Raw genomic sequence first — 17,019 nt, 5'->3', positions numbered from 1 at the left:
CCCGGGTATTTTACCTGGGCTGTTCTGCATGCAAAGAAGATGCTCAATCACTGAGCTATCACCCCTCCCCAATGGGCTGGATAAGGGCCAGTAAGTTGAGACTGAATCATAAGGCAGAGGTGCTGCAAGTAGACTGTTTCTATGTCTGAGAAGTAGGCAGACAACCTACTTGTGATCTTTGTAAAGAGAGGAGGAGGTATGGAAATGGGGGTGGTTTGTGTGCAAGGGAGAAATTGAAAAAGGAAAAGGTAGGAAAAGGGGGGTTGGGGTTCAAAGAGATCTGCAAAAAGGAGGGAGTAGAAGGCATGGAAATGGGCTGAAGACAAAGGCAGGGTATGAAAAGGGCTGCAGAGTAGGAGAAGTTGCTTAACAACAAGCTTCTGGTTTTTTCCTGCAGGTCTGGGAGGCCCCTCCCTCCTGAGTCCCAGGTGTGGTCACCATTTCTTCCTCTGGTTGCTTAGCAACAGTGACTAAGTGATTAAGCATCCTTAATCACAGCAGCCTCTATGTTTCTGTCTAATAAAATGTTGCCTCTATGTTTTGATTTATAACTTTCTTTATACATGTCAAATTGAGTTGCTTTTAAAAATTAAAATTAAAATTAAGAATCTGGCCCCAGACTTGAGGCCCAATACATGTGTACCCCTGGTCTGTGGCCCTGTTTTGTGACCCTGGCATGAAGCATATATTCCCCAACTACAATGTCTTCACACATGTGAATGGGCCTGTCCGCTAAGGTCCAGTTCTGTTCCCCATCCAAATCCATCAAAACTGAAACCAGCATGCAAACGAGAACCACATTCCATGCCTAAATTTTAAAACATCCAGTAATTGGCGCAGCTCTGTTTCGACCTGCTGTTTTGTGGTAGTTGATAGATCTCTTATTCTATTAAAATCAAAGTCATCCAGGGACAGTTTGTGAAGCACGCTTAGATCAACATGAGGGAAGTAGGACATGAGGAAAGGTTTCTCTGTTACACACATTTCACAGACTGAAGCCTCATCAGCCGTTTGGATTTTACAGTAATGTGACTTCATGGATTTATGCTACAGCAGAACTGAATTGTTTGCAATTCTTGTTTGTTCATGCTGAACTCCTTATCTTGAGCAAGACAGCTTATTTACATTACAGCTAGAAAACAGCTTTTCTCTATATTGATCCAATGTTAGTGAAAGAAGACCAGTCTTAGATAAACAGCATTTATACCAGCAATAAAAAGCTAAATGAATCTGCCCTAAAAAAATTGTATTGCTTGTTTCTACTGGGGCGGACAGGAGCATTTCTACCTGTTCTGAACTGTCAGTGCCTTATAAACCACACTTTAACTTCCCACCAAGCAAATCTCTCAAGAGGTTCCCCTCTTGCTCGAACCCTCCCGCGAGTAGCTGTTTTTGCCAGCATGTTTATAAGATTGTTAAGAGTTCCCTCACACATCTCCTGCAAAAAGAGTAAAGTTGCCGTTCTGCTATTCTAAGATATGTTTCAGCGCTCGCAAAGGGGGGCTTGTTTAAGAAGCAGTCTTCACTTCAAAACCATAATTGATTTCTGCCAAGCTTGCAGAAAAACACTTTTTTTCCTCCTTTTTTTGGTACATCAATGCTTTCATTCCAAGCAACTCCTCATGAATAAATCTCTCTCAAAAACACTAGATACGAAATGGAAATATTTTAGTAGCTCCTGCAAATTCCTCATAAGCAATTTTGTCTAATCGGTGCATTTTATGCGGCACATAAATCTCGTGCCTTGCATAAAGTGGTGGCTTATTATTTGCCACCTTATTATATTAAGCTTATCTGCTATACATGTAAGGTCCTCCTTTGAACAAGCCTTCCCCCCACACACACACATGAACTGAAATAATGCCACACAAATCTGTAGGACTGTGCAGTAATAGATGTTTTTCCCTCACTAAATCAATTCAGGGGCTAATTGGGGTGGAAGGTGACTATCTCTAGTGGTTATAAATACATTTGCATTGCTATCAATCTCTCCCCCTCCTTTTTAAAAAAAAAACCGCACAAGGCGAGTGTTTAACCAGGCAGAAGAGAAAAGGAGAGGGGGGGGAGAACTGTATGGTTTCAAATAGATAGGCAATGCTGCCATCAAGTGGCAAAACTATTAGTTGAACTGCTGACAAATAAAGCTACTGGCATGAACAATGACAAGCCAAGTTAATTTCCCAAGCAAGGAAAACGGGAGGGAAGGAGAGAGTAAAAGCCCAGCTGAATCGGACCAATCTGTGCCTATCAGGGTTGTCTATCCTGTAGCAAACCTGTTGGATACTGAAATGACTTGCATGTGGTATTGTCAGTGAGCCTCTTGGGCTTGTTGCACATAGACTGGCCTTCACCAAAACGAGGTTTAACGTTTTTCCCTCCAATGTTCTGAGACATAGGTTCTCAAAGGGCCAAGCCCCCGCCGTGTGCGAATGTGATAAGGTGATGCCGGAGTCGCTCCAGCACATTATGTTCACTTGCCCCTTGTTTAATGTGCCACGGGCAAATTTGTTGGGATCAATCATACAGAAACTAGAGGGTACCCCACCAAAATTCCACCTTGCCCAAATCTTGCAGGACAAGGATACCCACACGACCCTGAAGGTGGCTAGGTTCCTAGTTGCTGTCCTTTCCCAAAAGCGACGCCAAGGAGCTCTACAAGCTAATTAAGGCGTAGTATGCCTTTCCATTTTATAGTATTTTATTGTTATAGTGGTGTTTTAGCGATTGCTTTTTTTCTCCTTACGGCACAAGCTGTTATTTATGTGTTGTTTTTACCTGTATGGGCCTATGGCCGTAATAAATGATATTCTATTCTTGCATGTGGTATTGTCAGTGAGCCTCTTGGGCTTGTTGATCAGAAGGTCAGCGGTTCGAATTTGCACGGCGGGGTGAGCTCCCGTTGCTTTGTCCTAGCTCCTGCCAACCTAGCAGTTCAAAAGCATACCAGTGCATGTAGATAAATAGGTAGTGCTGCGACGGGAAGGTAAACAGCATTTCCATGCACTCTGGCACTCATCACGGTGTCCCGTTGCGCCAATAGCGGTTTAGTCCTCCTGGCCACAAGACCCGGAAAGGTGTTTGTGGACAAACACCAGCTCCCTTGGCCTGAAGCAAGATGAGCGTCGCACCCCATAGCCGCCTTTGACTGGACTTTTAACCATCCAGAGGTCCTTTATCTTTACCTTTCACCCAGTGGCGTAGCGTGGGGGGTGCAGGGGGGGCCGGCCGCACCGGGCGCAACATCTGGGGTTAGGGCAAATCCACGGGTTAGGGGGCGCAGATTACTTGCCTTGCCCCGGGTGCTGACAACCCACGCTACGCCACTGCTTTCACCTGTCTGTGAAGGCTGTAAAATGAATTAATTCAAAATTCATTTGCTCGCTGGGACCAGTTCAGGAAGGGATGGCAAATCTGTGACCCTCCAACTGTTTATTTAAAGCATCCTCCCTCCACACTGTTCTGTTTAAAAAGGCTCCCCCGGCAGCTTACAATTGCTAATGCTAAGCCAGGCATACAATGTTAAACCGGACATAGCATAAAAGGAATGGGGATTAGGGTGGGAGAAGGAAAAAAACAAACACAGGTGCCATTTTTTAGTGACAGAATTCTTGTGTTGACCAACTTGAATGGAAAGAATAAAATGTTGTTGGGTTCTTGACAACCACCATCCCCAGTCATCATGGACAGCAGTCAGGGATGATGGGAGTTGGAGTCCAACTCCTACTTCTATTGCTCAAGAGGCCTGGAGGCAAGAGAAGGCAATTATCAATTCTGGAAGCTTGAGAAGCTTGCATTGTACTGGTGGAGAGTGGCTGGCTAGAGACAAGAAGGGTGGCTTTTATTTTATTGTTTAAAACAGTTGCGGTCTGTTTAAGACAAACCAAGTTAGGATGTAATCCTACACACTCATCAGGGAGTAAACTTAATCCAGAGTAGACATGTTTAGGAGAATGCATTATTGTGGAATAAATCCAGTCCACCATTAACTGGTTCCTGTTTTCTCCAAGGTGTATATAACTGGTATGTTGTCTTGTTTCACAGAAAATCCATACAGTGGTACCTCGGGTTACATACGCTTCAGGTTACATACACTTCAGGTTACAGACTTCACTAACCCAGAAATAGTACCTCGGGTTAAGAACTTTGCTTCAGGATGAGAACAGAAATCGTGCAGCGGCAGCACAGCAGGAGGCCCCATTAGCTAAAGTGGTGCTTCAAGTTAAGAACAGTTTCAGGTTAAGAACAGACCTCCGGAACGAATTAAGTACTTAACCCAAGGTACCACTGTATTTCTTTTGTTGTTTATTTGATGATAATGACCACTCACCCCCTCCCAACAGGTGGGAGGGGGTTTGCGACACCGAGAGGGGCTTACCTGGCTGGGGGCCACCTACCTGTGTTAGGATGGCCATCGTCCGCCCCCAGCTGGGGGCAGGGCCGATGGCCAAGGGAAAAGGGGCCAACTCCTTCAGCTGAACCTCACTTCGTTTCTTCCTTTTCCAGGTTCACCCACCCAACCCTCCCCAACTGATATTTCCTACAGGTTAATATTTTGCCTTCCAGGTCAGCGGGCGCTGCTGCGGTCATAAGATGGTTGCTGTATTCAGAACCGGGAATGAATTTTCCCTGCATTGGCAGGTTTCGCCTTCCCCATTGCATTTTCATCACAACTTTGGCGGTTTTTAGGTCCTGGCAAGGTATCCTTTAGTCTATCTTCGAGTCATGGGGGGAAGCATTACATGCACCCTCCACACGGCGGCGTTTGCAGGGCCTGTTAAAGGGTTGGTGGCAGGAGTCACTGGCCCTAGAGCGGCGGCGTGTAGGTCAAACTCCCGGCTGAGGTTAAGTGCAAGGGCACACTGTGTAGGTTCGTGCTTTACAGTTTCCTCTCAATGTACCTCATTGCCCTGCACCTCCTCAGACCCTGTTGGACTGAAAGGGTTACATGCTAAGGCCTATGGCAAGTTTTCCTACATCTGAAGTTCAATAAAGTTGTGGCCAATTTGAACCCATACCTTGGTCTTTTGTCTCATGCTTGGGGAGGGGGCTGGGCTCCACGGACAGGGTTCAGCACGGGTGCGCGCAATAACTGCAGATGTGCCCTTCTGCAGAAGTATATCCTCAGAACCATGTTGGGAACACAGCAGTATGTGTGGCTAGGTAAAGGTCCAGTCGTGGCCGACTCTGGGTTGCGGCGCTCATCTCACTTTATTGGCCAAGGGAGCCAGCGTACAGCTTCCAGGTCATATGGCCACCATGACTAAGCCGCTTCTGGTGAACCAGAGCAGCGTACGGAAACGCCGTTTACCTTCCCGCCTATTTATCTACTTGCTACTTACACACTAATTTAAAATACCAAATTCTTTGCTTAATTTAAACTAGAATCGTGCAGGTTCTTAGCTGCATAAAATTGTGGTTAAGGTTCCTGATGTCTTCAGGAAGTGCACAGGTGGGACTTGAAGGCAATAACCCTTTTTCTACCATTGTTCCCCTCAACTAACTTTAGAGCTCTAAACTAGGTTATCTGTAGAGAAGTGCCTTTACCTGTATGTTAAGATCAGCTTTGGATTGGGTTACCAGACGTCCCTGGATTTGCAAATCTGTCCCCGGGAAACATGGCAGTGGCAGTCAGCCGCCTGGAGCCAGCCTGGTAGTGCAGTTGGCTCTGGCTGGCTTCAGGAGCTGCTCGCTGCCGTGACACCGCCATTTTTCCTCACTGGAAGTCCCCGTATGATGTGTCTTGTGCACAACACATCATATGGGGACTTCTGGAGAGGAAAAATGGCAGGTGCCATGGCAGCGGGTAACGAGCAGCTCCTGAAGCCAGCCAGAGCCCACTGCGCTACCAGGCTGGCTTCAGGCTGCCGAGGTTGCTGCTGGCACCGCCACTGCCGAAGAGGAACCGGGGACGTCCGGCGGTACAGATCTCCTGCCCCCTTTCCCCGTTGTTTTGACTGATCGGGGAAGGCTCAGGAGTCGCGCCCGACCGGCTGTTGCCCAGTTTTTAAAAAACTCTGCACATTTATGTTTCACAGGGTGCAAAAGAAAGGCTTTGCACCTTGCCTGGCACAGAAGTCGTGCACCTTGCACCCCTCCTGGGCAACAGCTGCCCGTCCTTTACTCCCGAGCCTCCCCCAAGCAAAGGGGGAAGGGCTCAGGAGTCACGGGCGGGCAGTGCACTGTTGCCCAGTTTTTTAAAAAACTCTGTGCATTTATGTTTCACAGGGTACAAAAGGGCTTTGCACCTTTATACAATATGCATGTGTGCTTGGGCCCAGGCTCTTTTGCCTCACCATCCCCACTACTGACTCCGTTGCTACTCAGCTTCAAAAAAAAAAAAAAAGTGTCCCCAGATTCATTGGAAAAAAATCTGGTAACCATAGCCTTGGAGGCCTCAGCTTCTATCACCACCAATAAGATTGGCATGCACTAAAGGCAGTGCCTTCTTGGTGGTGCCCCCTGCCTAGTATGGAACTCCCATTCCAGCAGTCCTTAAACACTCAGTTGGTCTGGGTGTCCTTTTCCTAAGGGCCTTAGCGTTGTTGGTTTTTTGAAATGTCTGACATGTTTCATTTTATTTATAAAGGTATTCTATCCGAGAGATTTGTCTGGCATAACTATAGTTTTTGAGAAACCCATGCTGTGTCTTAGTAATTACAACATCCTTTTCTATTACAGCTCAATGAACAACTGTTTAAGTATCTCTTCTAGGACCTTTCCTGGTAACAATGTCAAGCTCACCAGTTGGTAGTTACCTGGGTCTTTCTCCCCTCCTTTTTGAAGATGGGGACATTATTTGCCTGCCTCCAGTCTGCAGGGACCTCACCTGTTCTCCAAGAATTCTCTGAGATTATAGACAGAGAACCTGAGATTAGATACGCAAGCTCCTTAAGTACCCTTGGTTAAACATACCATTTCCTATTTACAGTCTGAGATTAAACAGTCCAGCAATAGCTGTATCACCAGAGGTGCCTGTGAGTCATGTATCAGTGCTGAAACAGGACATCCAGCTGTTTTAGGTATAAGTGACCTGATCTTGGAACAAGAGAGAAACCTACATGTTCTCAAGGGACTGCCTACGCAGGGCATTAGCAAATTATTCAATGGAGTGGGTGGCAAAATAAGAGAGCAATCTTTTTGTAGATTGTGAGTGGGGTATACCCTATAAACAAAATACCAATGGCTGCAATTCTATGATTTTCAGATGGATTCAATGGAGCAAGAATGACATTAGCCTTCATTCATACGCTTGGCAGGTCTAGGAATTGTGTCTGTAAGGTATTTTACACTGAAATTTGATATAGTCAATAATAAAAACTAATTGAGAGAGCACTAAATGCACTTATGGGAAGTCAAATGATACAGGGCTAAGTTGGAAGGAGCTCGGGTTGAGTAACTTGCGCATCATATTCTAAGCCCCCACAGAAACAAATTTGTCTGTTAGCTACATATGCAACACTTTAGTAGTTGTAATGCGTTACATCTGTTACAGCAAAATTGGACTAATCACTTCAATGCATAAAAGCTTGCCTTAAAGTGCCTTATATAGACAAGGCCTGACCTTTATGATACAAATTTCATTTCATTTCACTGTCAGCTCTTACATTTATTAATGCTTAACACAAAGTATTTCAGAAATATTACCTGACAATTTCACAGTGCATTTTATTCATGCCAAGGTTTCATCTTCGCTACCATTGGCTTGGCATATTACAACTGCTAGAGAGCTATTATTTCAAAACCAGGAAGGTCACACACACACACACACACACACCCCTGCCTGTAAAACAAACTGTAAGCTTCATGTTTTCTAACTGCCTCATCTAAATTCAATAAATTACTGACATAATATGTTTTCCTGAGTCTTTTCACACTTGGTTCATTTGGCAATCTACATGTTCTGGTGATTATTTCATCATCCATGGGGGGTAATCTTACTCCAAGCATTGTTCAGAATGTTCCAAACAATAAAAAGACCATTGGAATGATGCCAAGAATTTTAAATAGCATCTATGTTCCATCAAATGTATTTAGTCCCTTAATAAGAGTTTCTCTTTCTAAACCTTGGTACTGAAATGGAAAAAAAAAAATCATCATTTCTGCTATATATTCAAAAGTTCCCGTAGAAACTGATCAATAGGAAACTGCAGATTTTGATGAAAAAACTATGGTCAATTTCCAATTCAATTCTATCGTTGCCTTAATTCATCAGACTAGCATTCTGCGGTATTTCAGCTGCTAAATGTATTTAATTAATCCTGAGCCTGTCAGTTGCATATCTCTTGATAATTATTGCAGTTATGTTAAATTTTAAACAATTCTTTGACTGTCTTTCATTTCCATAACTATTCTATATATTGATTCAAAGTCAAGACCATTGCTTTTGGTATTATCTACCTACCTACCTACCTACCTACCTACCTACCTACCAGTTCATACAATCCTATGGACAGATAACAAACTGAAATTGAAATTAAACATTTGTTATCACATTTCCAAAATATATGAAGGCTGCTACAATATTGTTGCATTGTTTTTCGAATGACAGCTTCAATATGTATGCTTATTTTGCATTTATAAGCAACCACAACTGAGCTCTCCTAGGACACTGAAAAGCTAGACAGCTAGAAACTAATAGTTATTTATGTTCAATGATGCATCATATACATCATGTAAAATGCTTGAAATTTGCTATTAACCCCTCAAATACAGTATTCATTTTACAAAAAACTAGTTTGGGTGATAATTATTCAGAACAAGAGCCAGCAAGTGAAATACAAGGGAAAGTATACAAAATTATCAATTTTATTAAAATATTTGTTCCTTGTGGTTCTTTTCCATTGCTTATTTACCTCTCATGCCTTGAAGAATTCCAATCACAGTGTATGATCAACTTCAGGGTCAGTAGCCCAAAATTATGTATGTATGTATGTATGTATGTATGTATGTATGTATGTATGTATTTTGCTATTTACTTGTAAACCCCTTGAGTTTTGGATTGGTTCTTTACCATCTCTAGATTCCCAACTGGCAACATTTATGCATTTCTAACAAAATTTATTGCCTCCCAAAAAGATGGGGGGAAATGACAGTGCAAAGGAAATATACAATATAGTTAATAATAGTTATTCCAGTAGGTTAAACTTGTTCAAACTCACTCTTTTAATTTCTTCCATAGCTCTATTTTCCAAGTATGTAAAATTGTCAATTTCTTCATCGCTGCCATTTCCGTTTCCCTGTTTAGTATTCCCAATGCCTTGCCTGTATATTTTTTTCATTAACTAGCAAATTTCAGAAAATGCAAATTTATCAGCATTTGGAGTACCTCTAACTATTCCCAGGCGTATATATTTAAAATAAAACACTCGGCTATGCACCAGTTTGTGCTAGTTCTGCAAAAAGTGGAATACTAAGTGCTTCTTCCCTCGCTACAACACATACTCGTGATGTGCTGTGTGTTGAAGACAAAATTGTTATTTTTATGTCAAGCAGGGGGAAAACTTGCAATATTTCACCAGCGCAGAAAACAATACAAGCCTTTTGGAAACAGTAGAAATTATCATCTGCCACCAGCAAGGGAAACACAAGGAAAGAGGAACCCTAATTTTTTATTTTCGGATCATAGAATAAAAGTTGGAAGATACTCCCAAGTGTATGTAGATGGAGATCCAACCCCTGCAAGGCAGGAATCTTGAAATGCAGGCATATTTTGCCCCCCGTGAGGCTTGAACCTGCAACTCTGAGATTAAGAGTCTCATGCTCTACCGAGTGAGCTATCCCACCTTAGGGCTCATCTACACTTAACTTTTGCTCTGCATCTCTAGACACAGGTTTCCAGGACCATGTATGAGCCTTTTTTTGCCCTGGCTCTTTCCCTGTGAAAATCTGCTCTTTACCACAGAAACCAATTCCGCGGAAAAACTTGGGAATTGCCGTTTGCTCCGTTAAAGATCAGTAGAGACTGGGTTTTCCTGGTAAAAGCAGCAGGAGCACGGGGAGAGTGCAGATCTGTGCCTAGAAAAGTATGGATGACACCTTAATGTGGTTGACAATCAGTCTCTCTCTATATAGGAAGATTCCTGCAGGGGAGAATCATGCCACAGCAGGGGGACTCAGGGTTAGCATTAAACACAGTTGGCTCTGTGGATTTAGGATCCAGCACAGGAACGTATGCCAGTTTTGAGCGCGTTAAAAAAAAGGCCAAGCCTATCAACTAAATTATTTTTCAGGTCTGTGGTTCTTCAGATTGGTGGGTATTTTCTCTGCATCAACGCCAGTAATTGGCTGCCATGGCAACTTGGCCCGCTGTCTTCATACCAGGCAGGTCATAACAAACCAGGGAGGGGCAGGGGGAAGATGTATTATGCACTTTTTTTATTAATATCCTATTATCTTGTACCTGTTTTAAGCCTGTCCTTTTCCAGTTCTCTTAACTGTTTGATTATGTTCCTCAATTGCATCTCTATTTTTCCTATAAATCTTGACCCTTAATTCTTTCTTATTGTAGGTCTAGGGCTTTGTGTACTATCCCTCTGTACTCTTTTCCTTTGGCTCTTATTATGATTTCAATCCTGAATACCAAGAGCAAACGTATTATCCTAGAGTGCATCGTTGTAAAGTCAAAATGCCACCATCTATGCACAAGAGAGAATGTCCTTGTCTCTATTACACTCTCATGGAGATACATTGGGGGGGAAGCTTCACTATCATTTTGGCATCAGGTAAACCTATTCTTATTCTTCAGTCTTATGGGTGTCTTTAATGATATTGTTAATTGATACTCAGTTCAAGTTTTGCTGGAGTTCTTTTTAAAATTGTTATTAAAACAATGCACAGTAGTGATGCACTATGTTGTTATGTTTTAACCTAGAGGCACAAACCAAGCCCTACTTGTGTCTTCAAAGTACCGTATTTTTCGCTCTATAAGACGCACCAGACCACAAGACGCACCTAGCTTTTGGAGGAGGAAAACAAGAAAAAAAATATTCTGAATCTCAGAAGCCAGAACAGCAAGACGGATCGCTGCGCAGTGAAAGCAGCAATCCCTCTTGCTGTTCTGGCTTCTGGGATAGCCAAGCAGCCTGCATTCGCTCCATAAGACGCACACGCATTTCCCCTTACTTTTTAGGAGGGAAAAAGTGAGTCTTATAGAGCAAAAAATACGGTATATATTTTAAGTTCTTTTTAATGCTTTTTTTAAAGCCTCAAGAACACAGCTTTCCCTATTCAGTCTTAATTTTTGTATTAGCGCAAAGTAATCTTATTTTATAATATAGAATAGTCATACCTCATGTTACGTTTGCTTCATGTTACGTTCTTTCAGGTTACGTCCCACGGCAACCAGGAAGTACCAGAAAGGGTTACTTCTGGGTTTCGCCAATCGCACTTCGTGCATGTACACAAGCGCCAAATCGCACTGCACACCTGCGCAGATACAGCACTTCAGGTTGCACACTTTTCATGTTGGGAACGGGCCTTCGGAATGGATCCCGTTCGCAACCAGAGGTACCACTGTAAATTACAGAAGACCTGCATGACTCTAGTCTGCTATTTTCTTGAAAGACCTTTAGACCCCTAAAAAAAATATTGTTGTTGTTACTACTACCCACCCTTTACCAGGTGAATCACCCCATCCAACAGAAAAAAACTGCCACATCCAATGTAAAACCATGATTATGTTTAACAAATCACAAGTTAACCGTGAGTTGCTCTACAGATAATCAAGCCATGGCTTGTTTCTATGAAGTGTGGTTCGTTTTCATCTGCTTTTGCCTCATGCCTTTGTAGTTTGGTGAGCTTCTGTGGTGGGGTCAAATAAACCATGGTGATATGTAATGCCAAGCCAGCAAAACAAAACAATGTTCTAAGACAACATACCAAAATTTCAGATACTGGTTTGTAAACAAATCAGAGTTGAACTGATGGGCAGGGTTCATACTATACCAAGCTATAGTTTAATAAAACATGGTTTAGCATTATGTGCAAACCAGGCAAGTTGGAGATATCCAACATTGGGCATACTCAGAGTAGGCCCATTCAGTGAGTCTACTCTATGCCTAATGTTGGATATCATCCAGATATATACTAGCTATCCTTAGTTCAGTCACTTCTATTTGCCAGTTAAATCAATTAATCACTATTAAACAAAAAAACTGCCTTTATCAATTATTTTTTACATTACCATATATTAGCTATGAGTTTTATGTACTTTGTCAAACTAATACAGGTTTGACCAAGTCTAAACAAATGTGCTGCTAAGCCAGGCTTCCTCAGCCTCGGCCCTCCAAATGTTTTTTGGCCTACAACTCCCATGATCCCTAGCTAGCAGAACAAGTGGTCAGGGATGATGGGAATTGTAGTCTCGAAACATCTGGAGGGCCAAGGTTGAAGAAGCCTGCACTAAGCTGAACAGAATCAGAGATAGAAAACGGCCATAATGCATGGACAATGGCACACCTTCACCTTGGTAAGAAATAAATTTTGCAAGCCTAGGTTAGATACATTACTGCATATCTGAAGTTGTTAAAAACTAGAGTACCATCAGTAATTACTTTCAGCTTGGTATTTGAAGTAGCAGCACATGCCACTGCAAGCCTGTATCTGCAATGGAGTCATGGAATATGCCTATTGATTCTTTTCATAGTTGTGTACAGACTTCAAATTAAAAATGTTTAGTGGTAGTGGATATAGGCCAGTTGTCCCTTGTAGTCCCTTATCTTCACAGTTTCAATGCTGTGGAAAAGATGGAAGAGACAAGTAAAAAAACTACCTTTATTTTTTCTTCTTCATCTGTTACATATTTTTAAACAGGGATGTGTTTTATTATTCAGACATTCAGGCAATGTTGATTTCATTAGTTTAGACAGGGAAAAAGCATATAAATGCAAACATTGTTGGCTTAACCTGAACATAACTGCATAACTTACTACTGACCAGTTGTGTGTTGCGAGGACAAGGTCTTCCTTAGCATTGAAGTGGAGTACTTAAAAATATTGCTAAATAGCCATGACTAGATTCTGGTCTTTGCAGTAAACAAACAGGTTTTATATTTTTTTTAATCTTCAAGTCCATAATTGGATTATGTGTAAGGAGTTCAGATCATATAAACACTGTACAGGCCAAAGAAACCCTTGAAGATGAAATCGAACAGGTGTATGATAGGATACTGCATGTATTTACAAATATTATGAAGAAAAATTTGGTCAAATACTGCAAAGAAAGTGTTCACATTAGGATGGCTACCTTCTCAGCTCAAATAAAAATTAAAAACTCTCATTGGGAGTTTAAGACATTATCAATAATACAAACAGGTAGAGTGAAAACTTTCGACCAAGTAATATAGTCTATGTTTTAATAGGCCAGGTTCAAGCTTGTATACCAAGGATTTACTAAAGTCATTAACAGCAACAGTGACAAACAATGACCAGATCTGCACAATGTGTTCTTATGTGCACCTAATTTCAAGACAATGCACTGCACTTTTGGCTGTTAAGGGAAAAAAATAAATTACAAAACAATCCCTGTAAATGCAATAATGAATCCAAAGGTGTGCATTTATCGATTTTAATACACATTTTGAATGTTACCACAAGATATTAAAAATAAATAAGTATGCCCAAAGGCATGCACTGATAGACAAAGTTATTAAAAGTTAGCTCTAGGAGGCTCTTTTTAAAAGGAAACAAACCATTGAGTTTTGGTCAACAAATCTGTCTAGCCATTTTACTTCCTTTGCTCCATTCTCCACATGATGCTGGCAGCTAAACATGACAAAAGCACACCTCTGTCATTATGGCTTTAAATGAAACAATGGGGGGGCTGCCTTTTCTACTGAACAGTTCACTTGTTCATAATACAGGCACTTCAAGGAGCTATGAGGAAAGTACCTGACCAAGGCTATTAACTGCTTCTTAGTGTCGCAATATTTCACCAAAGCGTAAGAAAGTTCCAGGAACCCCCGGCTGTGATCAGGAACTAAGGGCTAGCATTCATTAAAGGCAGTATTACATCCAATCCATTTCTTTTCTTAAATCAAATAGCAAAATAATTTACAAACAGACCTAAATTTTGTTACATGGCACATCCAGACCTTCACCTTGAAACTTGTTATTCAGCACTAGCTTTTGATTAATTTTTGTTGAATGTATTCCCCAATTCATGTTCACAGTTATTTCCTTGTAGTGTGTTTTTTCATAACTCCTAAGCATCTTTCCGTTGAAGTTTCAGCCTTTGTGTCGGACATAACTGGAAGCACAACTTGCATTATACAAACATTATTTCTGTACAAGCACTATTGCCACTTCTACTACACTGCATTTCAATTAGAGGCACAACAAAAGCTGAGTTTTAAATCCAGATTTTACCAACAGTGATTCACCTGCTCCCCTAGAAACCACAGCACAGACTTTTGGCATCAGAGGACTCCTTCTCTTGCTTCTGTCTCAGTACCACTGGGCAGTGACTGTACCATGTTTTCTGATAGGATTTAATGGTAACAATTTTGCAAATGCAGTACCTTCAAAGCAATGGGGGAGGGGAAAATCAATGCAAGTGTTACTGACAAAAGAAATCTTAAAGCAAGACATATTTCAAATGTTTGGGTAGTTATGCTTTCATGTCCATTGTTCTCTGAAAAATCACCTGCTTTCGGTATGGCATCAGAAAAACCTCAGCACATGCCAGGTTTATGAAATATCTGGTCTTCAGCTAATCACTGCTAATGTTTTCTATGACAGTTTAGTTTTGCTGGAGGAAAGAGCAGCATTTTTTCCCCATTGGTCCAGTATCTTAGTGGTCAAATATATACTCATGTGGACACAGATTTAAAGCTTCCAGAAGAGATGATCCAAACTAAATATGTTGAACCACCAAATCAAAGCAAGTATGAGGACCTTCTCATTGAAATAGGGGTGCCAGAAAAACGTGTGGTCACTAATCACGATATAGCAGATGAGCAAGTAAGTAATTCCCCATGGTCTGCCTTCTTCCAAAGTCATTTGTGACGCTGAATGGTTTTCCTTTTCCTTCGCTTGAAAAAACAGCAGCACCTGCAATTGTGAGATGAAAACGGTCTTACATGCAGAACAAGGCATCTCTGATATAAATATCATGCTAATCTAAATACAGTTAAGAAAATTAAGCCAGTTCAAAGCCGGTTAAAGACAAATCACATCAACTTATAGGGGAATAAGTGTAATAAAGCAGACTTCTAAAACATTTCATCATCTGATATCTATGCAGATGGTGCAATGAAGGTGGTATAGTTATGTGGAATCAACATCTATGAGGGGGAAAATAAGCACAACACAAGACAACAGATCCCTGTACGTTGGTTTCATTAGCTACTAACAAACAGTATATGAACTAGGCATGGCAATGTTTGAACATAAATCTGTAGTCATCAGTGGGCATATTTTGTGTGGCTTTGGGGGCTGGTTTATCTGTTGTTATTTTTTAAGCATGTGATGCCATTGAATCTTTTGCTTTTGACATAAGCAACATGGGTCTGAATCAAAAGAATGGCTTGTAGGAATGGCTTTCACTTTTTAAGGTTTTGTTTATATAGTGAAGAATTACTTATATAGCCTCTTTTACCATTTGATAGTGTTAATGCCATCAGTAAGTGATAAATGTTGACAGTTACACTATAGCATTATGGGTAGCCAAACAGGAAAGAGAGGTGGTGGATGTTTGGACCAGTTTATTCACTGGTGTCATAACGTTCCATCCAACTCTCTCAGGTCTTTATACAGAACATGGAGCCGGCTATGTCCCCGCTCTAGCAAAGGAATAGAGCAAGAATGTGTTCCTGCCTTTGTGAAAGCAACCAAGCGGCTTAGGCATTAAAGTGTGAAATGTCAAAAGTTGAACATTACAGCAAAATCCTGAATATCTGAGTAAAAATGACACTGCTAACTTCTAAAACATTGCAAAGTTGGGGATCTCTGCCCCATGTCCGTTCAGTATTCTTTAACATCAACATAGAACTGTAACTGCACCCTGTAGTATGCTGCAAAATAAGTCCAGGGAAGACAAGCAGAAATCCCCTTTTCCCCTTTCAACAGCCTATATGGACTATACTACAGAACATGAGACCCAGTTCTAAGTATTAGAGAAAAGGCCAATGAAGACACAGTATGGTCTTAAAAGACACAGGTCGTACAACTGACCACACTCTCCCTTACTGAGTGTGAATTCCCTCTGTTCACTTAAACTTGGCACCACCATTAATCAGGGTTCATGCTAACCCCAGTAAGGCCAACAGAGGAAAAGTGGGAGGCAAATTCACACTCAAGAAAAGCTGCTACCAGCCAGTGTACTCAGTGATGAACAAGAAGGTTCAAAGGGAAAGACAATGTATGATTTGCATAAATTATATGATTTGCATACTGCCCTTCATTCGAGGATCACAGGGTGGCTTACAATATAAAAACACAAAAAATACATACCATCGTAACAAAGAAAAACACCACCCTTCACAGTTTAAAAGACCATAGACTGTTTAATTAGCCAAAGGCCTGGAAGAGGAATGTTTTTGCCTGGCACCTAAAGATATGTAACAAGGGTGCCAGGAGAGCATCTTTGGAGAGAGTATCCCCTAAAAGAGGAGCCACCACAGAAAATGCCCATTCTCCTGTTGCTGCCCTCCAGAGCTCTAGCGGAGAAGGCACACAAAGAAGGGCCTTATATGATGGTTGCAGGATCCAGGATGGTTCATATGAGAAGAGGCAGTCCTAGAGGTATTGTGTTCCTCAGCGGTTTAAGGCTTTCTAGGTCAAAACCAGCACTTTGAATTGGGCCTGGAAACTAATTGGTAGTGCAGTAGGATCAGCAACCTGGCTGCTGAATTCTGCACCAACTAAAGTTTCTGAACTGTCTTCAGAGCCAGCTCCATGTATAACGCATTGCAGTAATCTAACCTAGAGGTTAACAGAAGTTAAGCTATCCCTGTGTCCAGATAGGTGCGTAGCTGGGGCACTAGGCAAAGCTGATGGAAGGCACTCTGCGCCACTAAGACCA

General features: G+C 41.7%; 1 protein-coding gene across 9 annotated transcripts in view; it reads right to left on the bottom strand.

Annotated features, from left to right (window-relative positions):
• Window positions 1–12,757: 12,757 nt before the first annotated feature.
• CSNK1G3 (casein kinase 1 gamma 3) overlaps window positions 12,758–17,019 on the bottom strand; it is a 56,357-nt gene continuing 52,095 nt past the window's right edge. For all 9 annotated transcript variants that reach the window (XM_083577026.1, XM_083577029.1, XM_083577023.1 and 6 more), the window contains one exon: window positions 12,758–15,047. In XM_083577026.1, the coding sequence (XP_083433152.1) occupies window positions 14,993–15,047 (55 nt within the window). In that variant the 3' untranslated portion in view covers window positions 12,758–14,992. The remainder of the gene's footprint in view (window positions 15,048–17,019) is intronic.

Source organism: Podarcis filfolensis (genome assembly GCF_964270895.1).
Source record: "Podarcis filfolensis genome assembly, chromosome: 11".
Lineage (NCBI taxonomy): Eukaryota > Metazoa > Chordata > Lepidosauria > Squamata > Lacertidae > Podarcis > Podarcis filfolensis.
This window is presented reverse-complemented; position numbering and strand designations above follow the sequence as displayed.